The 25007-nt window shown below is 39.3% G+C and overlaps 1 protein-coding gene across 4 annotated transcripts in view; it reads right to left on the bottom strand.

Annotated features, from left to right (window-relative positions):
• The window catches only part of ATAD2B (ATPase family AAA domain containing 2B), a 215152-nt gene that overhangs the window by 167691 nt on the left and 22454 nt on the right, over positions 1-25007 (bottom strand). For all 4 annotated transcript variants that reach the window (XR_013345548.1, XM_077812465.1, XM_077812463.1 and 1 more), the window contains exons 2-8: positions 21845-21999; positions 17999-18045; positions 16459-16612; positions 11808-11910; positions 11194-11302; positions 4132-4248; positions 2676-2751 (exon numbers count right to left, since the gene is read on the bottom strand). Coding sequence is in view for 3 of the 4 variants with exons in the window: in XM_077812465.1 (XP_077668591.1) it covers positions 2676-2751; positions 4132-4248; positions 11194-11302; positions 11808-11910; positions 16459-16612; positions 17999-18045; positions 21845-21999 (761 nt within the window). In the remaining variant the exon portion in view is untranslated. The remainder of the gene's footprint in view (positions 1-2675; positions 2752-4131; positions 4249-11193; positions 11303-11807; positions 11911-16458; positions 16613-17998; positions 18046-21844; positions 22000-25007) is intronic.

Raw genomic sequence — 25007 nt, 5'->3', positions numbered from 1 at the left:
GTAGATTCCCTACCTGGTGAGCCCAGGGCATGGTCCTTGAGGACTTCTGTGAGGAGTCTTGCATCTTCCTCTTAGATGCCCTGGAGGAGTGGGGCTCCAATGTCATGGAGGCAGAAGATTTGCTTGGAGACCGGTATACAGGAGGGAACCCTTGGCCCAGGTCAGAAGCCAGACATAAAGAGCTCTCAGTCATGAGAAGACAAAGTTTTATCTCCCTGTTTTTTCTGGCTCTGTATTTCAGTGCCAGACAGATGTGCATTTCCCCAAGGCAACAGATGCAGCAGGAGTGCCCATCACTTACCAGGATCACCTCCCAGCACAACAGAGACAGACAACATTTGAAGCTGGGAGACCTGAGTAGAACATCCCAGTGAACAAGAACTGCTAACCAGTATCTATCTAAATAGAATATATAATAGAGATTTTTTTTAAAAAAAATTTATAACTAGAAAGCTAAAATTACTACTATTACTACTACTACTACTACTACTAACTAAATAACTAAACCAGGGGTTCTCAAACTTCATTGCACCTCTTTTGACAATAAAAATTACTTCACGACCTCAGGAGGGGGGACCAAATTTGAGCCTGCCCAAGCCCCACTGCCCTGGGTGGGAGGGCCAAAGCCCAAGCCCCACTGCCCTGAGTGCGAGGGCCAAAGTCCAAGCCCAAGGGCTTCAGCCCCAGGCAGGGGGCCTGCAACCGGAGTCCTGCCACCCAGGGCTGAAGCCCCAGGCATTGGCTTCAGCCCTGGGTAGTCAGGGCTTGGGCTTCAGTAAGTCTAAGCCAGTCCTGGCAAACCCATTCAAAGGGAGTTGCGACCCACTTTGGGGTCCCGACCCACAGTTTGAGAACCGCTGAACTAAACTAATGATAATAACTACTACGACTAACTACTACAATAAGAAATGAGGGCAAAGTTGAGGAAATCTCAACGGGGATAACTGCCAGAGCTCCCCTCTCAGACCGAAGTGGTTGAGAAGGAACTGAGGCGGTTCATCACTGCAGGGCTACATAACGATGACATTGGTCACGGGCCTAACTAGCACACATACACAGGCCAAATGGATACTGCTATGAGAAATCTCTGATCAGAGGCATAAGGGGAGCTAGCAAACACAGAATGGAGCACCCATAGGGGCACTACTCAAAGAAGAGCATCTGTTCAGGAAATGCTTTGTCACCATTTCATTTAAAGAGATAAAATAACTTGGCTGAAACTAATGGACAAAATCCTTTTTAAAATCAGGTCTTTAAAAACAACATTTTTTCATCATACAAACAACACAGGAAATTATTCAAACTGAAAGAATTTTAAGCATTATTTATTTGTTTCCCATATTCACACTCTACTCTTCTGTCAGCTTGGACAAGAAGAAGAAAACTGCCAATTTCAATGTGGTCTACAATCAGTTTCTACTTCATTTCACTTAAAAGGTAGAACAGGATCACGATATTATATTTGGTTGCAAACACCACAGGAGGCCTTTTTGTTTAAAAAAAATTCTATTAATTTAAGTTCATAGAAAGCTCATTTTTACAAACTCTAAGGCTCCAGCCCATGCATCTGCACTGCAATTTTATAGTCCGAGAACCCGAGCCCCACGAGCCCAAGTCAGCTGACACAGGCCAACCACGGGTGTTGTATTGCAGTGTAGACATACTCTAATATAGCACTATTAGAGACTGCTACAGTATACAGATACACAGCTCTTTCAAAGAACCTGTATCACACCCGCTATTCCAGTCTTGGGCCTCTCCTGAGCTGAATGCTAATCACACAAAACTTCTACTTGGCATTATGATACAACCATGACGTTTATTTTCATATGTTTCCCAATCAGAATGTGATCCTAAGGCACAATCCAAGACCCATATATTCATGTGATCAAACTAAGGAATTCATTGCCTCAGAAAGTGGTTGACGCCAAGTACTTAAGATTCAATATGGGACTGGATATTTATAAGGCTATCAAGAATATCTAGATTTGTTGCAATGAATAACAATCTCGGAAGGGATATTAAACCTTGTGCTTCAGGGCTTAAGAACAGGATGAGACCTATGGTGAGGTCAGGTTATCCCAAATCCACCTACTGCAATGTTCTTACACCTTCTTCTGAAGTATCTGGTGCTGAGCTACTGACAAGAGACAGGATACTGAAATAGAAGGACCTTGGGTCTGTTCCAGTCTCGTAATTCCTATGTTCCTATATACTTCTGCAATTAAAAGTTTTATTTCACACTAGACTGCTTCATACTATTATTCAGATTAACTAACCGTCTTCCCATGAAAGTATTCAGCAATCATTGTATTTATAACACCCTAATGCTATTATACGGATTTCTTTTTATTAAACATAGGAAAATACAGCTAAATTGTTCTTCAATTATTTCCAGACAATACAAGAAAGAACAGGTTACAAACAGAAGATCTTTTAAAAAAAAAAAAGACTTAGACCCCAAACCTGCAATGAGCTTTTCTATCTTACATAGGTTTTGGATGAACACAGGAGTCCACCTACATGAAGCTCAGTGCAAAATGAGAGCCTTACTTCTGATTCTTTGGGTTTAATAAGTATCACCCAGGGACAGAAAGTTTCAAAATACAACAGCTAACAAAATACGCTGAGGGAACACAAATGTCTTCTACCTACAAAAAGTTTGTGATATTTACCTGATATGGCTTCTTCTTGCAGGAGATCTGTGAATATCAAACAGTGCATTTTCCCTCTTTTTTTGATGAGCTGGCACTGAGCAAAAAAGGTAACAGGCTTGAAACACCAAATACAAAAAAGGGTAATCACATGACAATCTACTTAAATGAAAATAAGTTGTTGTTTTGTTTTTTAAATGACAAATCTATACAAAAAAGTGCCTATCTTGAGCTCTAGGTGACTTTGCCGAAAATTAGAAACACCTCACCCAAAACCCAGCAAATAAGACCATAATGAAAATAAGCCCATACATATCCCTCTTCCTCACAATCCTCATCTTTTATTGTGACCCTGCCTCTCCAAAAGCCACATGAAGAAATGGGCTTTGCAGCATGCCCTCACTGTCAGAAAATTTGGATTATTTCAGATCAAGGGAAGGAATGAAAAAGATAGCATGGTCTTTATGAGGGGCCTCCATTACCAGTTCCATCTCTTTTCAAACTCCTCAGCTGATTGCAGCTGTCACAATATAGCAGAGATAGAGAGATGGTTTTTCAAATAGGCAGAATTCATGCCACCACATTCTGCAACAACTTCAGTTTCCATGTTGTTTTAAGGTGTACCCTTATGTGCAGTGCACAGTGGTAGTTTAATTGTGAAGTGATAAATGCATGAACAGCAGCAAGATCTACATCCAAAAGAAATAGCTGCAATCTCTTATCTAGACGAAGACTGGAAAATGCTGCTTGTGATAAACTAACAGCACCAACGGACTCAACACTATCCCCAGTTACACACTCTAGTTATGAATGGTGGGCACACAAACTCACTAAGAGGAACAAACTTAACCATCACCATATCTTCCATTCTGATTTCCCCAACCTACCAGCATCACTATTTCCTTATCTAAATTGAGCTTTAACCAGTTAGCTCTTATCTATGTCCTCATCTACGCCAGACTCTAAGCCAGGCATGCAAGAGCAGTAGGTAGGTCAGATTAGAGAGTTATAGAACTGGTAACACCACCACACTGAATATACCACAGTCTATGTTTCATTAACCTTCTCAGATGCCCCGTATACAAGTTGAACAAAAGGGGAAGCATGATGCAACCCCATGGAACTCTGCATAGAAGCTCCTTTAGGGATGAAAAGCAATTATCCAAATTCTCTCCCCTTGTCCATTGTTCCGACCAAGGCAACACAACAGAGCAGAAGCGTGTGACCTTTGGCGAGTCACTTAACAAGTCTGTGGCAGGTTCTAGAATAAAAACCTTCATTTCCTCATGTCCAACTGCATGCTTTAACAATCTGACAATGTTTATTCAGTAACCCAGAGAAACCAAGGCAAAACAATTACAAAACTTAACAGTGAAAAATGTATGGTATCTTTGAGCTCTACCAAAGAGCAAGTCCACTAAAAGAGACATTAAAATCAATACGAGTAGAAAGGTCATCTATGGTCCTGATTCCTTACCTATTGGAGGTGCCTGGTACCTTTCCACAGTTTTTCTTTGCCTTAGATTATAAGGTCGATCATTTTCTTCTCCTTCTGCCTCTTCTACTTCTATATCTCCATCTTCCTCTTGAGATTCTAAAAAGAAAAAGCAAAACACATTTTGAACAGTTCTATTTCTTTATTTTTCAGAGCAACCTTGCCCCTCCCACGCTCTCCCCAAAAATAAATTCTAAATGCATAAGGATCATTTTCTTCATTAATTAGAACCACCACTGGGGGAAATCTGTGGGATGTTTTGCCAAATTGCCTACTGGCTTCTATAGGATTTTTTTTGTTTTGAAAAATCAGCAGGATATAATAATAATAAATGTAGTAGATTTCTACATATTTACAAAGTAGTTTTACATAAAATTAGTTTATTTTACCCAGTTCGGGGGTTGTTTTGTTTTTCATTTTAATAATAATAATCCCTTACCTACTTGAGATATGTGGCTGGTAAAATGAAAGCAGCTGGGAGACTAAAGAAGTTAGCCAGCTGGTAAGTATTTGTGGGGCACTTCTGTCTTACTGCTACTGATTAACTTTGGTGGGGAAAGGGACAAAAGAGAAGGACTTTCTGTACTGGGAACTTGTTCGCGAGAGTGGTAGGACTCTGGGTTGGATGCTGTGTTTTGAAATCTAAGTTTGGTTGCTGAATGTCTGAAGAAGGTTGCCCTGCAGTTAGGTGAGTGAGCACCTGCTTTCTAGCAGGGCTTTTTGAAGGGCTCTACCTAGGCTCTTTGAAGAGAAAGAGCAGTTCCGTTTTTTGTGAACAGGCCAGTGATTACAGACAGCTGAGTGTGATGGGTTGAGTCACCCATTACAGCTGTGTGTAAGGCCCAGGATTTAACAAGCATGCAAGCTCTAAATGGCTGGTAAGACACATGGCTGGTGATGCAAAGCGAGTTAGCCAGATGGTATTTCTGGATCACTTCTGTCTTATTGCTATTGATTAACATTGACCACTACCCCATGTCACTCGTCCACGTGGGCACTAATGATACTACCATGTCTGACCCTGAGCAGATCAGCAGTGACTACAGGGCTCTGGGAGCAAGGATGAAGATTGTGTTCTTGTCCATCTTCATGGCTGAGGGTAAGGTCCCAGACAGGGGGACATGCATCCTGAAGATGAATGCATGTTGACACCATCTGTGCAACCAGGAAGCTTTCTCAACCATGAATGCTATTCCACGAAGGAGGACTGCTGGAAGGAGATGGGGTCCACCTACCAAGAAGGGAAGGAGCCGCTTCAAGCCCCAACTCACCCACACACCTACAGCACATATTACCCAACATGGAGAGAATTCTGAGCCCTGACCAAGCTGGCTTTCGCCGAGGCCATAGCACATGCGACCAAGTACTCATGATGACCACATTTGTTGAAAATGGCTTCCAGAGAAACTTGAAAACAGGCACTGTTTTCATCGATCTAACAGCAACATTCTATATGGTATGGCACACTGGCCTGCTCGTGAAGATATCACAGGTCCTGCTACCTTGGGTTACAGGCATCACTGAACTGTTCCTCCGTGATAGGCAATTCAGAGTCCATATGGGGGAGAAGAGGAGTGCTTGGAGACAAGGCAATGGGTTAAACTCCCAGGTCTCTGTGCTTTCTCCAACCCTGTTCAACCTAAGTTTACATCAATGACCCGCCAACAACAGAGTCACAAAAGTTCATTTACGCAGACAACATCAGTTGCGGTACCCAGGCCCGGACATTCCACGAGCCTGATGCCACCTGAAACCGGGACATGACAAAGTTAGCTGACCACTGTAAGACTTGGCATCTCCAGCCAAGCATCATAAAAACAGTCTCCAGTTTGTTCCATCTTCATCACGCCAGTGCAACCCGAGAACTGAACGTTTATCTGAATGATCAGAAGGTGAAGAATGAAGTAGAACCAGTCTATCTAGATGTGACTTTAGACCGCACACTGAGTTACCATGTCCACGTGAAGACGACAGCAGCTAAAGTTAAGACGTGCAACAATCTTCTTAGCAAACTGGCAGGTCCATCATGGGGTGATCTAACTTTGCGGATGTCAGCTCTTGCCACCTCACATTCGGTGGCCAAGTACTGAGCACCAGTTTGGAGTTGATCGTCACACACCAAACTGGTGAATACACAACTACATGCTACCATGAGTATCATCTCCAGCACCCTGCGTCCGACTCCACTCCCATGGCTTCCAGTTCTGAGCAGTATTGCTCCTCCTCATATCAGACGAGAGGTTGCCACTGACAAGTTGCTGGAGAAAGAACGCGCCAACCCAAGCCTGCCTCTGCACAATGACCTTTTTAAGCCACCAGCTGCACGTTGCTGTCACGTCACCCATTATGGTCTCATCTGCCACGCCAGGATGTGAGGGCGGAAACACTCTGGCGAGAGGAATGAATATCTATTATAATCCCCAACCAGTCCCTTGTTGCTAACCCCACAATTTGCCCTCCTGGTTTTGACCTGCCCCATCACCGATGGTCCCTGTTGAACAGGTTCCGGACTGGGCAAGACCTTTGTGCAGCCAAATAGTACCACTGGGGCCTTCATGACAGCCCTTTGTGCAGCTGCGTCACAACACAGATGATGCACATTGTCGATGAATGCCTGCTGACTAGGTTCAGTGATGGCCTAGAAGAACTGCATCAAGCCACTGAAATGCCATTGCTTGGCTAGACGACTATGCACATGCTAAATAATTAAGCGAGGAAAGCTCTAAAGTAGGTTCAAAGAAGACAGGTGACAAAAGCCCACAGGTAAGCATAAAAAAGGCAACTGTAACAGAAGGCTAGATGTCTGGGGGAACTTCATGGGCGGGAGGCATGGAAAATTACAGTAGGATCTCAGGTGCAACAAGAGAATAATCAGCATAGGAATCTGCTTAATATCTCAGATGTCAACACAAATGCCAAGGGTATGGGCAATAAACAGGAAGAACTGGAAATATAAATACACAGGCTAAATTATGACTTAACTGGCAGCATAGTGACTTGGTGGGATAAAACTCATGACTGGAATATTGGTATAGAGCAGTACAACTAGGAAGACAAGGCAGAGAAAAAGGGAGGAGGTGTTGCAAGAATACATACACTTGTTCTGAGGTCAAGGAGGAGGTTGAGAGACAGATCAGTTGAAAGTCTCTGGGTAAATACAAAAGGGGAAAAAATATGGATGATATCATGGAAGGGGGTCTACAGTAGACACCAAAACAAAAAGAGGAGGTGGATGAAGCATTTGAAGAATAACAGAAATATCTAAAACATAAGACCCAGAAGTAGTGAGGGACTTTAAGTACTCAGAGTCTGTTTGAAAAGTAATACAGCAAAACACAAAATGTCCAATAAGTTCTTGGCATGCACAGGGAACAACAACTTTTTTTTTTTTTTTTTTTGGCGGGGCGGGGGGACAAAAAGGATGAATAACCAGATGGGCAGCTATTTTTGACTTAATTCTGACCAACAGGGAGAAATTCATTGCAAATCCTAAGGTGGAAGGCAATTCTGGTGAAAGTGATCATGAAATGATAGATTTCATTATTCTAAGGAGAAAGGGAGGAGTGAGAGCAGCAGAATTAGGATAGTGAAAATCAAAAAAGCAGATTTTAACAAACTCAGAGAATTAATAGGTAAGGTTCCATGAGATGAAAATCTAAGGGAAAAGGGAAGTCAGTAGACCTGGCAGTTTCTAAAGGAGTCAACATTACTGGCACAACTACAAATCATCCCGATGCAAAAGAAAGATAGGAAGAATAGTAAGATGCCAATATGGCTCCATCAGGAGCTCTTAAATGACATGCAAATCACAAAGGAATCCTATAAGACGTGAAAACATGGACAAAATTGCTAGGATGGAGCACAAAAGAATAGCACAAGCATGTTGGAACAAAATCAGAAAGGCTAAGACAAAATGAGTTACACCTTGCAATGGACAAAGAAGACAATAAGACAAGGGTTTTTTTAAAATACATTAGGAACAAGAGAATGATGAGGGAAAGAGTAGCGAGGAAAGAGTTAATAACTGATTACACATCAAGAAAGCTGAAGTGTTCATTAAAGGGTTAATGAGGAGTAGACAATTAGCACAATTAATATTAAAAAAACAGGGAGGGAATGCAAGCCAAAACAGAAAACGAACAGTTTAAAGAATATTTAGATAAATTAAATGTATTCTAGTTGGCAGGGCCTGATAAAATTCATCCTAGGGTACTTAAGGCACTAGATGAAACAATCTTAGAACCGTTAAGAATTATCTTCAAGAACTCATGGAGGACAGGTGAGGTCCCAGCAGACTGGCAAACATAGTATCTATCTTTTAAAAGTGGAACAAATAGGATCTGGAGATTTATAGACCAGTCAGCCTAACTTTCATACCTGGAGAGATATTTGAAAAATTTTTTAAACGATCAGTTTGTAAGCACCCAGAGAATGATAAGGTTATAAGGAATAGCCAGCATGGATTCACCAAGAACAAATCATGCCAAATCAATCCAATTTCCTTCTTTGACCGGGTTAGTGGCCCAATGGATGGGGGGAAGCAGAAGATGTGATATATCTTGATTTCAGTAACACTTTTCACAGTCCCACATGACATTCTCATAAGCAAACTAGGGAAAAGTGGTCTACATGACATTACTATACAGTGGGTGCACAACTGGTTGAAAGACCATAGTCAAAGAGTTATCAATGGTTCCCTGGGAAGGCATATGAAATGGGGTCCCCCCACAGGTCAGTACCGGGTCTGGTAGTATTCCATATTTTCATTAATTACTTGGATAATGGAGCAGAGAGTATGCTTATAAAATATGCAGCTAAAAGCAAGCTGTGAGGGGTTCCAAGCACTTTAAAAGACTGGGTTAGAATTCAAAACGACTTTGACAAATTGGAAATTTTTTCTGAATTCAGCAAGAGGAAATTTAATAAAGGTAAGCGCAACATACTTGCTTTAGAAAGGAAAAATAAAATTCACAGCTACAAAATGGCTAGATAGTAGTACTGCTGGGATAAAGTAAGAATATTCTTAATGTTTTCTCTGAATACTGTGTGCGCGCTTCAATTTTCCCAATGTATTACTCAAGTATCTAGGTGGAAGGATAAGCGTGTGTGATCATTGCAGCGACCCCTAGACTACCGAATGGCTGCCTGGGCACAAAGAATGGCCAACACTTTGTATCATCGCAACCGATGGCCAGAGCCCATCTTCTACAAGGAGCCAGACAAAGGTGTTGGAGAACAGAGAGACTAGGTGACCTGTTTGCTTGGGAAAGAGACAAAGCATGGAGGTGGGGTGGCTGAGCATGACTGAGGCTGGGCTGCTGGAAGGAGTCCGTCTGCTGGCTTGGGAGTCAGAAGAAGAGCCCAGGGCTCTGGAGCCCCTCAAGATGGACTTTGCTATAACTTCCTGGCTTCTGTGTTAACAAGATCTGTTCTACGCTGTGTTCCCGAAGACTAATAAACCCTTCTGTTTTACAACACTAGCAGAGAGTCACTGCTGACTGCAAAGTTGGGGTACATGGCCCTTTGTGGGTGTGTAAGGCTTCCCCAGGTGTCCCACCCAGGTAGACTCACTGTGGGAAGCTCACAGGGTGAACAGGGATTCTGACTGCTCCAACATCAAACCCAGGAAATGCTGAAGCCAGGGAGGCTTCTTGCCCTGGTCAGTGTGCACCCTGAGGGGAGACACATTACACTAGTGTCCTGACTGGCTTCATTCAGAGTACTGAAACTGTAACTCCGTGCCAGCAGCTGAAAAGGATCTGAGAGTTATAGTGGATCAAAAACTGAATATGAGTCAACCATGTGCTGCAGTTGCAAAAAAGGCTAATACTCTGAGTGTATTAACAAGGGTACTGAATGTAAGATACAGGAGGTAACTGTCCTGCTCTATTCAGCATTGGTGAGACCGCACCTGCAGTACAGCGTTCAATTCTGGGCACAACACTTAGGAAATACGTCAACAAACTGGAGTGTCCAGAGGACAGCAAACAAAATGATAAAAGGTTTAGAAACCTTTCCTCTAAGATTAAGAGAATTGGGTATGTTGAGTCTTGAGAAAAGAAGACTGAGCAGGGACCTAATAACAGTCTTCAAATATGTTATGTTAACAGTGATCAATTGTTCTCCATGTCCACTGAAGTAGAACAAGAAGTAAGAGCTGCAGCAAGGGAAATTTAGGGTAAATATTAGGAAAATCTTTCTAACTATGAGGGTAGTTACGCTCTGAAATAGCCTCCCAAGAGCTGTTGTGAAATCCGCATCATTTGGAGGTTTTTAAGAACACACTGGACAAACACTTGTTGGGGATGGTCTAAATTTACTTGGTCTCGCCTCAGAACAGGGGATTGGTCTTGATGACCTCACTAGATCCCTTCTGACCATACAATTCTATGATTTCCAAAAACCTAGAATACCTTTGCTCTTCTTTTCATTCTCCGAAAATTCCTATGATAATCAAAAGAAATCAAATTTTTGATAAAATACTAAAATAATTACAACTTCAAAATTTGCAGCCTAATTCCTATTAAAAGCTCTTTGAAAGAAACCTAAACACACAGGCTAGAGATATCAGCTGGATGTTTCTTCTAAAATAATCACTACTATAACAGTTAATATTATTTAAATTGCCTCCACTGAGTTTCAGAATTTACACTACCCAAAGCAACTGTTTCAGTTCTAAGATACAGAAAATCTGGTTTCAATTGTTCCATATTTGTAATGCCAATTTAACAAACTTTTTTTTCTTTTAAACGTAAGCTTTAGTTCATTTGTGATCCACTATAACTCTCAGATCCTTTTCAGCAATATACTGAAAACCTGCGGACACCATAAATCTTTGCTAAAGAGCAGAATTTCTATATTGCGTATTTCCAATGGCCCTGTTCATTTTCTATTAAGCAAAAGCAAATTATTACTAATTCTCTGTACTACAGTACAGTAGTACTGTGCAATATTTGTATCAATACACCAGCTATTTTAAGCAGTCATTTCTTCTACACGGTAAGTTTCAAATGAAGCCCTATAGTTAATCTGTACAATCCATACCTTCTTCTTCCCCTTCAGTGGACACTTCGTGGTGGTTCTGAATTCCATAGCTATTTCTTCTCAGTGATTTCCGCCTTCTCTTCACTCGAGAATACATGTCCATGTTTTCCTAGAACAAAATGAATTTGCTCATTAATCAATGGAAAGTAGTGCTTTCCATCTTCCATGTGCTTTACCAACAAATAACCCTGAGAGGTAGGTTAAGTATTCACATTTTACAAATAAGGAGGATTGAGGAATGACTCTCCTGGGGCCACAGATTGTGTCAACTGCAAAGCCTGTGTTTAGAACTCAGGCCATCACGGTGCCTAGTCCTGTTTTTGGACCACTAAACCATGCTTCCCCTCCAAATTTAACAACACTAGCACGATATGAGAATGCGTCAGTCAATTCCCCATTGACCAAACAGGATGACATATTAATTTCTTTCTAAAGTTAAATACACCTAGCTAGTGTCAGTGTTTATTTATAACAGTCAGCATTGAAAGTTGGAGTTGAAAAATTCTTTAGAATTTTAACATACTGTAGGCAACTGACCTATGGAGAGTTATAAAAATATACATATAGTGACTGGATGTTACTTTTATCCAAAATTTGACAGATTCTGAACTTACAAATTCTGTGTCTGTCCACATTCGCAGCCGTTCTACTTCTCCAGACCGCCTATTCCGCCTGATGTTAATATTGTCCATTTCTTGTAGTACAGCTTCAGCAGTACTAAATATACAAAATATTTAACATAAGACAAATATTCAGACTTAAAATAGAAGAGCTTCAGAAGTTTTACACATATAAATAATTCTATGTAGCACACTACACTCAAATTATAATTTCTTTGAATTAAATATGGAATAAAATCTACAGATTAACTACAATTTGATTTCAGTCTCTCCTGCAACTCCTTGAATCCATCAATTAAACTAAAAATAGTCATCCATAATAAAGAAAACTGAAAGAAGAGGGTAAAAATATACAAAGAGTCTGCATAAGAAAAAAAATGATTATTTTATGGGCTTTGAATCAAACTCTAATACCACATTTAATTTAAAATGTGCGTTCTCTTTGTCAGTTGTGGGGGTTAATTTTTAAATCTGGCGAGTCTGAATGGTATACTTCGGAAAAGTACCAGTCTGACAGCCTGTGAGCCTGAAGCTTTTCATCCACATAACCAGAGTAGCACAAGTAGCAACACTGCACTCCTGTAAATGTTCCTCAGTCCTGTAAGCTCTATAAAACTGCAACATTTCTCTGAGGCAAGGGCTAACAAATAAAGAGATTTTTTTTAAAATAACCAAAGATATGAAATGAAAGAGACATATATAGAACTCCACTACTCATTAATTTGCCTCTGTTGCATCACTTAACTTAACCATTGTATAATTAGACTGCAAGCTCTTCAAGAGGACTTTTACCTTAAATGCCTTTAAAGTGTTAAACTGATGCTGCTATGGACTGAGCAGGACGGGCCACTTCTCAGGAAGGAGATGACAAGTCATCAGCCAGGCCAAATCACTCATCTACTTATTTGTCATGACTGTCAAATTATTGCTAGCTGTGATAAAGGTTTGTGTACCGTGGATATTTGTCCGCTGGAAATGTACTAAAGCTGCATAACAGTTGGAAATGGTATCAACTTTCAGTCATTTCCACTCAGCACTTTAAAGGTAAATCTAAAGTGTGAAATCCTGAAATCAATGGAGGTAAAGATAACTACAGTACAGACCCATTTACACGCGAATCCGCTTAACGCACGGTAGCGCCATGCCTCCCAGTGCTACCTATTTAACACGCAAGACTCGTTAACACCCGGAACAGGAACTTTCTATATGTAGCGCTACAGATTTGCTCACTAACTCACTGACATAGAAATCGACAGGAAGTGCAGAGCGGAAATGGGTTGTACGTCTTTACCAATATTTACCAATCACACACGCTTAGTCATGGTCACACTAGAGAGATATAGACTATATAGCAGTTATATAGTAATACATATACTACATTAGAAAGTTTTAACCGTAGGCCTAATATAATGGCAGAGGGCAAGCATCAGCATTCCTACACTGTAGGAGAAAAGCTAGCCGCAATAGATCGAGTAAAGAGCAGAGAAACTGAGGCCAAAGTTTCAAAAGATATTGGGATTGCTGAATCTACTCTCTGAGGATGGCTAAAAAACAAATCTAAGCTGAATGGCTTTGTACAAAATATCGATTCTGTCACAGGGCTTAAGCGAAAACGTGTGCGCTATTCGACAAAGCCATGCACACATGGTTTGCTCAGAAAAAGCTGAAAGGAATGCTGCTAAGTGGGCCACTTCTTCAAGCCCAAGCAACAAAATTTGGAAATTTTACAGGGGATGAATCATTCCAAGCCAGCAAGGGGTTTATAAGTCGTTTTAAAAAGCATCATGGCATAGCGCAGGTATCGATTTCTGGAGAAAGCCGATCAGCCGATGAATCAGCTGCAAATGCATTTCCCGCCGAGTTAAAATCTATTTTACAAAATGAAGACTACCACGAAGAACAACTTTATAATTGTGATGAAACAGCTTTATTTGCAAAACTGCTACCTGATAAGACTTCAGCCTTTAATTACGATACAGAGAAAACAGCTGGATTTAAAAAAAATTGAAGATCGTGTCACTCTTCTTTTTCGTAATAATAAGATGGGCAACCATAAGCTTGCTCCTCTTCTCGCTGGCCGCTTTCATAACCCTCGCTGCTTTAATCACCTCAGTAGAGCCAAACTGCCAGTAATATACGCTAACAGCAAAAATGCTTGAATTACAAGACACATTTTCGATGACTGGTTCCACAACAGCTTTGTTCCAGCTGTTCGTAAGCATCTGTGGTCGAAGACACTCGAAGCCAAAGCACTTTTGCTACTTGACAATTGTCCAGCCCATCCTCCAGCCGAATCACTGGTATCGAGCGATGGAAAAATTCAAGTGCTATACCTACCATTCAACACAACATCAAAAATTCAACCTTTAGACCAAGGCATTATTCAGAATTTTAAAAACAATTATCGACGGGAGCTGATTTCGGCCATAGTGTCTTGTATGTCTTCAGGCATTTCCGAATTCCTGAAACAGTTAAACATGAAGGAAATTATTTAGTTAAAAAAGCTTGGGATGGAGTAAAACAAAAGTCCATTGAAAACTGCTGGATGAAGGTCTTGGTGATGCCTTTTCTGTCAAAGACGGCTCAGACTCAGAAAACTCCAGCAGTGGCACTCATTCAGAGCCAGACTTTGAAGGATTTTCGGAAGAAGACGCCCTACAAACACGCACGCAGACAAAAAGAGAATAAAGGAAAACTTCTCTTTCAAATGATAAAAGATTTTAGTTTGGATACATCGCCGGAAATCATTACCGAGTCGCTGGAGATGGATGAAGATTGCCCGACTTCAGAATTTCTGTCCGAGGAAGAAATATTAACAGGCTGCGAGGCTACGTCGGACCACGAAAGTGATGGCGAGGACATCGTTGAAAAGGTCAAAATTTCAGCCACAAAAGCCCTTAATGCTGTAGAAACTATTGTAAGATTTATGGAGGAGGAGCAAAAAGTGGGAAAATATAGAAATCATTCATCTGCAGCGAATGACAGACTTCAAAAGAAAGAAAAAAAATACGAGCCAGAAAGAGCAAAAATAACGCCATTATTTTCTGTTAAGTGAATCATAGACACTTTTTTCAGCATGGCCCTCTTAACGCGCTTTCCGTTAACACGCGGTCATGATGGCTTGACTCCTGACATCCGCGCATAAACGGGTCTGTACTGTATTTAGAAGTCTGGTGGAACTTTAGGGAATTGTTGGAAGATGGTCGTTCCCTGCCACCAAACCTGAAGGTATGTATATAAAGTTGTCACACTAAGGAAGGGAGAAACCCCTTCAACAAGAGTCAAAATTAAACTCAAAATCAAGATGTTATAATAAGGAAAACAGAGAGGAGGAAAAAGGACAAAAGCTTAATATCATGCAGAGTTTTGACAGGACAACTAACAAATAGGTTACGCATTTAAACGTAAGAAAAACAGAAGTTTGAACCTAAATGAGATAATAAGAGACTTGAACCAACACTACCAATTGACAAAACAGAAGATGGAAATAAAGAGTAGAAAAGCATCAAACACAATATGTGACTGATGCCACTAATCGCTTTCTTCAACTTTATGGTAAGTCTTGTCAATACAGCTTTAGGGACTTCCATGGATCAATTTATTATTGTATACTTGTGTAAATACTAAGTTTCTCTCTATTTAAGGTGCAAAAGGCCTTATACGATTTCTATTACATGGAATGGAACTGTTAATATACAAAATAAAAAATAAGAAAAATTGATGAAGGTTTTGCCATTAACATTAATAGTGAAAGAATGTCACCCAAAGGCTTTTTCTCCCTTTGAATTTATAATCAATACTACTAAGTATTTCTGATGCACAATGTATCTGATCTGGATACATTCAATTCATTGTTCATAATTTTGGACACTTTGGATCAATGTAAACACAAATGCAGGCATCAGTATCACGATCTTATATTACCATCTTTATAGTAAATTGCATTTGAACTCCTTTTTTATTCAACTCCTCTTCCTCCTCAATATAGTATTAGGAAAGCAACCAGGGAAAAAGTAACTCAAGAGAAACTTATAATTTTTTTTCCACTGTACTCAGTAACTACCTGGTTACTGAGCACATTGAAAAAAGCAGTTTCTGTGAAAAACTAAAGTTCAGCAGAATACATTTTTTATCAGTAATAAAGATCATACTTAGCAATTACAGAACATTTTTCATGTTTAGAACATTTTGCAACCACAGATACTCAGTATCTCTCAAAAGGTAGATATTATACCCATTTTACAGAAGAGAAAAGTGCAACAGAGAGGTTAAGTGACTTGCCCAAAGCCACAGAGGAAACCACTTTCAAAGACAGGAATTCCTGGCTCCCACTCCTGTGTTCAGATCAACAGACTGTGCCTTCCTCTCTGATCAACTTTATCTGCACTGTAAAGTCAAAAAGTGACACTAGTCCTGTATGCAGTATTTCATTATTAACAAGTGGTAAAGAAACAGCTACGAACTTGTTGACATTTTATAATTCAGCCATTCAAGCAAGATGTACTTAACTTCCAACCATTGTTGATACGGTTGATCACTTATTTAAATGACGTTTAGATAGAAAGCCATGTATTGCAGTTCTAACTATTTTTAAAAAAACATCAGGATGCTTTGTGATGTGTACAACTGAAGTATCCACACATACCTGTTTACTAGCTGATCAAACAATAAACTCTGATTCAAAGTTTCAAATCTGTTTTTCCTGGACCGACAACTTTTTCTCACTTCTATATCTCCGTTTATGCAAGCATGGTCCCCATCTCCCTTTTTTTCCCCTCGAAGGGAATGGCTTTTGAGAGCTAAGAGAAATTTGTATTACTACTTCAAAATGCAGGAAACAACATTTTTACAAACAAGAATTCAATGATCAGATTACTTAGCAAGGATAAGAAACCAAATGATACTAAGATCCAGAGTCAGTTTCCCCATGAATGTGCATCCTGACATTTACTGTAGTAAGGGATACCCGTTTTAAGTCCCTACTAATGTTATTTTACTAACTGTACTTCTGTGCCATTTGGGCTAGTTACTTTTACATAAATATATATTATTTTGTGGTAAGCTTGTATTTGAACACCAAAAATTCAGTATTTTAAAGTTAACATTATGACTGTCATCTTCCCTTAGCACAGTTTCAGTTCTTACACTTTCCTTAAAGTACAGTATCAAAAGGTTTTATATTACTGATAGAGTTTTATTTTGCATAGAAATCTATTGTATGTATGCTATCTGTCCAGTGCCTAGCACTATGGAGCCCCATTTTAGATGGTTCTTTAGGCACTATAAAAGTAATTAATAATGTTTACCAAAATACTTAATGGAATTGAATATACTCACAGACTCAATACAGAACTGAAGGAGAGAGAAATTAAGAAGTATAGACGTGAAAACTGGATACGTTTTCAGTTGAGATTTGAAATGAACTGGCAAATTCCTAAAGTAAAGATTCACAGGAACACTGTTCCAGGTGGCAAGATGATCTCTGTAACTTCTTCTAGGCAGGGCTGGAACAGCTGTCAGCCTCGGGGCCGCCCACCAGAACAGCTGACCAGCGGTCAGCCCCAGGGCCACTGGAGCAGCAGCCAGTCCCGGAGCAGTGATCCCTGAATCAGCTGACCAGTAGCCAGCCCTGGGCCCACTGAAGCCATGGTTGCCTGCTGCCAGAGCAGTGGCTAGGGGTGGAGCAGCAGCAAGTTAACCCCTCCCGCAGGAGCACCTGTGGGGCTGGGGCAGCTGCAAGCTCCAGCAGTCCTGACAGTGCTCTGTTTGACCCTGTCCTCCTCCACGGTATTTTTACTGAATGTCAGGGACAGGTTGCAGGTAGAGCTCTGCTAATCTGTGGATATCCACTTTATATTCATGGCCCATGTTTGCCGATTGGATGTGGATAAAAATTTAGTGCCCACCCAGGGCTCTAGCCGTGGGCTTCCATGAATTTTTGTTTATTGTCTGCACCTTGTCCCTGACTTTTACTAAACATACCTGTAACAGAATCTTAACCTTACTCATACCCAAAGGAAGCATCCAATAAATTATCTGAAGGAATCTGAGAGAAAACAGTTTCTTGTAAACACAGGGAGAAACACACCAATGAAGGTGTCAAAATATATATATTTGAGAATCATCAATATAAAAGTAGTTAAGATTAAATATAGATATAAAATAACCATAGGGAAAACACTTACATAAGCTACGTCCAGTTGGTAATGTAGCACCAGCCTGAGACGTTAACCTGGAAAACAATTATATTAAATATGCAAAATATATCAACATTTTATTTACTATATAAAAGCTACAATGCAACCAACACTTTTGAAATAGAAACCCTTAAGTGTTATACACTGACCACAATTTAAAGCATTTGTAAAATGTATTCTCAAGAATTTGGCTTGGCATCTGAAGTTGGAACTGAAGTTGGCATTGGCCACTGTCAGAATACAGGATACTGGGCTAGATGGACCATTGGTCTGTCCTGTCCTTGTGTTCTTAACATTGTACTAATATTTTATTTTATACCAACAAACAATTTTAACTAGTATCACCATACTGAAAAAATATATCAATATGTGTTCCACTAATAGGCTACACCACTTCACTTATGTCCCCTCCTGTTAAATAAGCCACACTCTGGTTCCACAAACTGTGGTTCTGCTGTTAATCAGAAGCAAACACCATTTAAACTCTTAATGTTTTGGTGCATGACTGAAACCAATGAAAACAAAAGCAATAAAAAAGTGCAGCGCAAAGTTATGAAAACAAAAAAATTAAATCTATTTAACTAATCTAACAACTGAAGGGAAAGAGACTGACAAATCAAGATTACTTAAATCAACAGTAAAAATATTACTTAAGACCTCAATCGTACGTATTCTGTGTTTCTTTTTTTAAAGTTAGTTTTCCAAAGGAAAGTTGACTCCCACTGGGTTGGTATGAGAACCAAAACATGATCCAACTCTCTTCCAGCAATTACATGGGTTAACAGTTATTGAACCATATATTCAGTCTTGATTTTTACATTAGAGTAAAAGATTATATTTCTTATCTGTTAAGACTAACTTATTAAAACGTAAGTTAAACTGTTAGAGTTAAAATGTACAAATGCCCTAAAATCATGATAGAATATTAGCTGAAAATAACGTGTTGGTACCAGTACATATAAAATCAAAATAGATTAATCAAATCAAGAATTTATATTCATATAGCTCCTGTCATCCTGAAGGATCTTAAGTGCTTTATAATGTGTATAAGGACCATTGAACTGCAATAACTATTGTGCACACTGGAAGGCGTTGGGGACAACTGATTTGAGGTTGGAAAGTGAATAAATTAACCAGTTGAAAAAGGGAAAGGGAAATCATTTGACCCAGGCTCCACTGTCCCTTTACTCTTGCAAAAATTTCTACTTCTGAAGAGATGGATTTAAACTAGGACATGGGTTTCTGCTATTATTTACCTGGGAAAGGGATACCAATTTTTCATAAAACAAGGGACTCACCATGGTAGACCTCAAAACTTTGTCACAGTGATGGATAGGAACACATAGGAGAATAGCATCTGCAAATCATGACCCTCTCAGGCATTTTTGACAAACAAACATTAGTAATGGCTTTATGGTCACATGTATTTGTTGCTTAATACCAAAAAGCAGAATCTCCACACAGGTTATTATGCATGGCTATTTTGGGCTTGTTTAAGTAGCCCATTGCTAAAATTTTATTTTAATCTCAGTTTTCTACTTTAAATCTAGTTTCTGTAACAGACCAAGATCCAGTCATCAGACACATCGTAGCACTTCTTAAGGAGCAATGATGTTATCTCCAATGTCCTGGCCAAATTTCAATTCAGGCAAATTGAGTTCACCTAAGTGATATTCTTCCAGGGGTCAATTAAAAAAAACCCTCAGATTTTATTTAAATTAAAATACACGTTTATTTTTAAAAAATAAGTTATTTAAATTTGAAATTGACAACCTATGTGTAGGCCTAAACTTATTATAGTCTATTATAATTGTTTACATGAAATACAAAAAATAATATTAAGCAGTACATGTTTGCTACCCATTTTAAAGAAAGTCAAACCACTGGACTGGTGGAAGTCATAGAATAAGCATCTGGAACTGGAGTTTTCTGAAGTGATCAATGTTTTTGATAGCAGTCACCTCTTCTGCAGGTGCAGGGAGAAGATTTTTTTTCATTTCACTTTATTCAACTAGTTCAGTTCAATGATTAGTTCATTCAAAGTTAAGAGACCAATTGGGAATTGAAAAAGCAGGAAAGCTTGCTTTCCTCTTACAATCTATCAATAAAAAATTAGGTCTGAAAGGATAAGACCTACACCAGTTCTAAAATCTTGACGGACAGGTGACAGCCACTACCGGTTCAATTCACTAACTATAGATAACACTTCCTTTTTTTTTTTTTTTTTTTAATAAAAAAAGTTATATTTTACATTTAAAACTGTTTTGATAAACTTTGATACTTTTTGTGTATCCAGCACATTAAAGGAAGTTTATTAAAAAATTTTAAACAATTGTGCATTTTAATTGTATTTGAATTTCCATCCAAAGAGAGTTTAACAAATCACAAATAAAAAAATCTAATAATTAAGAAATTCACCATTTTCGAACATAATAAAAATGTAAGACCTAAGAACATGAATAAATTCAAGTTAGCTACGTAATTGTTTAAATCAATGTGTGTCGATATAGTGTATCCCTCTGATTAGCAAAAAGAAGCACTAAATTTAGCATAAAGACTATATGGAGTTGCAATTCAACATATTTTATTGCTTATCAACAAATGACAATCAACCTTTCTCTAGGAAAATTAAAAAGTCCAAAAGCAAAATATGATTAAAATCAATGATTTTAAACAAGGTTTCCAGTTTGCTGCTTTAAATCATGATTAAAATTGGTGATTTAAATTGCTCTGACTTAAATCAATCCACAATGTATTCTTTACATCTGGTCTAACAGTTAAACTGTTGAATAGTGCTGGTGTAGACTGTTAAATGACCCAGCATATCAGAGGTGGCTGTATATATGCTCCAAGATGATTTCTGAAGGAAGCTATATAATAAGCTGTAGTCATATAGTTCTCAGTTTAAATAATCACCTGTCTTATCCAATGGGAGAAGTGGGGGGTGGTGGCTGGAAGCCATGCAACAACGCACAGAGCCCTCTGCGCCCAGGCCCCTCCCCCTCCGGCTGCAGGGACATTGTGCTGGGCGCTTCAAGGAGCAGCAGGGGGCTGGTGGGGCCATTGGGGGCAATCCCGCGGGCCGGATGCAGACTGCAGGCCACGTTTTTGAGACCCTGGTCTAGTCCTATACAATATGCAGTAGCAGTTGCAAGGGCCAAGATCAGTGTTCAAACAAGCTGTTCCAAGCACAACGGCGTGAGGCTTTTGCTTGGTGTCCATATACTCACATAATTACTTGCATCCAATCTGAAGAACTTCTTTAAACCTGGAAACTTTTTCTTAAAATTAAATCAATCGGTCAGAAAATTAAACAAATGTCTCCTTTGGTTTTGGCTATATGGAATGCATAGTACTTTGGCTTGCTTCTAATGTACTCAACTCCTGAGTCAGCCATGAGTTGTCTAACAATGGAGAGGCTGAAAAAACACTGAAAAGGAGAAGGCTGGACCATCTTGTATACAAGAGGCTGAAAACACACAGATTTCCTAATTTAAATTTAGGGTCAGCTGCTAATTCTGAACACAAAGAACTCCTAGTGAAGTCAATCAAGAGTTCTGGATGCACAAAAAACGTAAAACTGGACTCTAACACATTCCACCATTCCCATTTTAACAGATAAAGTGGTGTCACATAAGGAGAAACACAACCCATAGGATTCACATAGTTCTCACTCCAGAAGACTGTAGACTATAGGAAAATAGTTCAACAATAACATGATGCAAAAGTATGCTGTTTCAATATAATGCACGTTCTCTCACTCAATGTAAGTGGATTTACTAAGTGTACTAAAATGAACAGAACTTTGCCTTTTCATTCAGTGCACCAGGTTACCTGGACTGTCCAGCTGAAATGCTCCATTCCTCTCGCTGTCCAGTATTGCGTGATTTTGATTTGTCTTTGCACACAGGATCAGCATGTTTCAAGGTACGTTTGGCTGGAGGGGATATGTGACTATCACTCAAACTAGCATCACTACCTTCATCTTTCTGAAAGAGACAAAGCATCACACCACATTTCATTGGTTCATTTTTACACTTCCCATAGCAAAAATAAGATTCCACTACTCACCTAAAGAAAGTCAAACCCAGTTCACACACACATAGCAGTGCTTTACTGATGCTCATGGAACACACGTACCTTAAAAATGTACACATGCTGGAGGCTAACTCACCAGTTCACCTAGCAAAGTCTTAACACTGGACCTTGTGAGCGTAAAATATTAAAATTCTGTACATATCAATAATTCTACTAAATATTTCTAATTTTCCAAAACCCATTGTACTGCATCCCTGGAAACATTACTGCCCTTACTATTACTTTAATTCATAAAACCCCTTTTCTCTCTCTTGTATTACTGAATATTTTTAAGTAGCTAGCTATTACAAAAAGAAACATCAAGATATTATGACCTGTTCTCTCTCATACCTTTAGCAAAATGATTAACACATGAATTCTAAAGCATCCATCACCAAAGTGTCTGGACAATTTTAGGTTTTGTGTTTTCAGTTGAAAAATGTGCAAATATTGAGATATCTATCTCAATAAAAAATGGAAAGCGTTAAAAGCTTCTGAAAATATCTATATCAGAAATCAAAAATATTTAAAAGGAAACTATAAATGTTTTTATTTCTTTCAGCACTCTTTCTTTACAGTTTTCAATAACAGCATAAAGGATTAGTAGAAAGAATACTTCTAAATACCATACTTTGTAGAAATTACTAGTAACCACATTGATCCATGAGGAAAAAGCAGACAAGGGAGATAGCTAGACATCTTAACACACCCAAAAACAAGTGACACACACTATTTCTAGCCAACCAAAAACATCCCTTCTTCAGCGGGAATTGTTCATAATCATACAAAAAATGTAAACATTAAAAAAAATGCAAAAACACCCAGTAGATTTCAGTGAAACATCTTTTCCCACCAAAGAAATTACTCAAAGTTAAAGATACATCCATCCATCCTAGGTACTGTGTACTATCTTTCTAGAGGATGGATTAACTACAGTGATGGCAAAATTCCTTCTATCATTGTCGCAAGTTTCTACACCATAGTACTACAGAAGCACGGTTGCAGACAATAGACAAACCCCACATTCTTTAGGGTAGAAAGCTGTCAGGTAAACTTTTCAAGACTTGTCCCTTCTTCAAAGAAAACTGGCTGTGGGTTTCAGCAAAATATATGTCATCTTTTATTAGGTCTACTATCGTAAAAATCCACTGATTTGCCATAATGAAATTATGTATATATTATTCATAATGCTCATAGTTAAAGTGTAGTGGAAGAGACATATTGTCATGGAGAATAGAAAACTATATATATGTCCTGATACAGTATGACGCTTGTAGCGAAGTTAAGCTAAGAATTCAACTAAAGAATGCTGATTGTCTGACAGAAGAAGAGGAGTCCAATGTAGAGGCTGAGCCACGTTCACATTCCACTATGAAGACAAAAATGACACCCAAACTGCATCAAGTGTAAGCTAGTCACACGATTGACAGAAACAGCACATGAACATGGGCAACTGCTGACCCTTTCATGGCAGAAATGAAATATCTATGCAGAAAACGCAACACCATTGTAAGATATAAAACAGATGATGGCGATGGAAGTGGAAGCCAACAGGAGACAAATGAAAGTGGGTGATGAGAACATAAAGAGGTAGGTGGCATGTAGAGCCTACCTGACACTTCAAGAATGGAATCTGGTTTTGGATCACCATAAAAAGATCAGAAAATAGAACGAAGGGCAGAGGTAGATGAGAATACTAAGACCTAGCAAGAACCAGAAGGAGCATATTCAATTGATGGTGCCTCTATATAATTAAGAAGCGTACCCAAACGTTTTGCATATTGTTATTTTTCCTTTTCTTTGCAGAAAGTCAAATCATCACACAACCATTGGTTATCACCACTTGGACTTTGCACTTCTATTGCATATATCTAAAGTGCTCTCAAAGCACTTTACAAGCATTAATGGGCTTAGCCTCAACACCTCGGAGAAATGCTCAAAGACTGCAGGAGATAACTTACTCATCACAATTAACAATACAGCCAGAAGAAAACAAGAAGCAACTTCAGAGACCTGCATAGGAAATGACTGTACAGGTAACACTAGAGAGTCTTCCAGTGCAGAAGGCAAATTAAAGAAGAAATAATCAAGACGGTGGGAATGGGGAATTTGGAATCACACAGTAGCAGTCTTGGGGCATGTCTACACTTACCTCCAGAGTGATCGATCCAGCGGGGGTCGATTTATCGCATCTAGTGAAGATGTGATAAATCGACTACCGAGCGCTCTCCCGTCAACTCTGGTACTCCACCGGAGAAAGAAACGCAGGTGGAGTCGACGGGGGAGTGTCAGCAGTTAACCTACTACAGTGAAGACACCACGGTAAGTAGCTCTAAGTACGTGAACTTCACCTACATTATTCACGTAGCTGAAGTTGCGTAACTTAGATCGATCGCCCTACCACCCCCCAGCGTAGACCAGGTCTTAATGTGGAGATTACACAGCTTCCATTGCAACAACAAGACACCCAATGCCCTAGGTAGCAGCACTACTAGGTATGTCAGGAAATGTTTAAACTTGGAACAAAGTAGAATTTTACTCATACAAAAACTGATTATGCATCTCCAATTTTCCCATCAGGCTTTTTGGGTTGCCTAACTGGAATGACAAACTGCAATTACCCAAGGGTAAAACAATTAAGAAACATGTATTTTGGTGGAGGGTGTGGCAGGTGGAGTTTTGTTACACCTACAAAGGGAGAGAAACTATTACAGTATTAGGCAACTGGCTAAGATGCAGCCCCATAAATGTCATATTGTAAGATCTTCTCTACATTTACAAAAAAACATACATTTTCACCCATTTTCCATGCCATATGTTAATTAACTCATGTTAAAATCCCAATTTGAACACTTGCTAGCTAAAGTAACCCTGCGGGGGAGCCTACAAACATGTAAAATTGCAACTGCCTTGTCTTCAC

This window comes from Eretmochelys imbricata, chromosome 3, assembly GCF_965152235.1.
Source record: "Eretmochelys imbricata isolate rEreImb1 chromosome 3, rEreImb1.hap1, whole genome shotgun sequence".
NCBI lineage: Eukaryota > Metazoa > Chordata > Testudines > Cheloniidae > Eretmochelys > Eretmochelys imbricata.
This window is presented reverse-complemented; position numbering and strand designations above follow the sequence as displayed.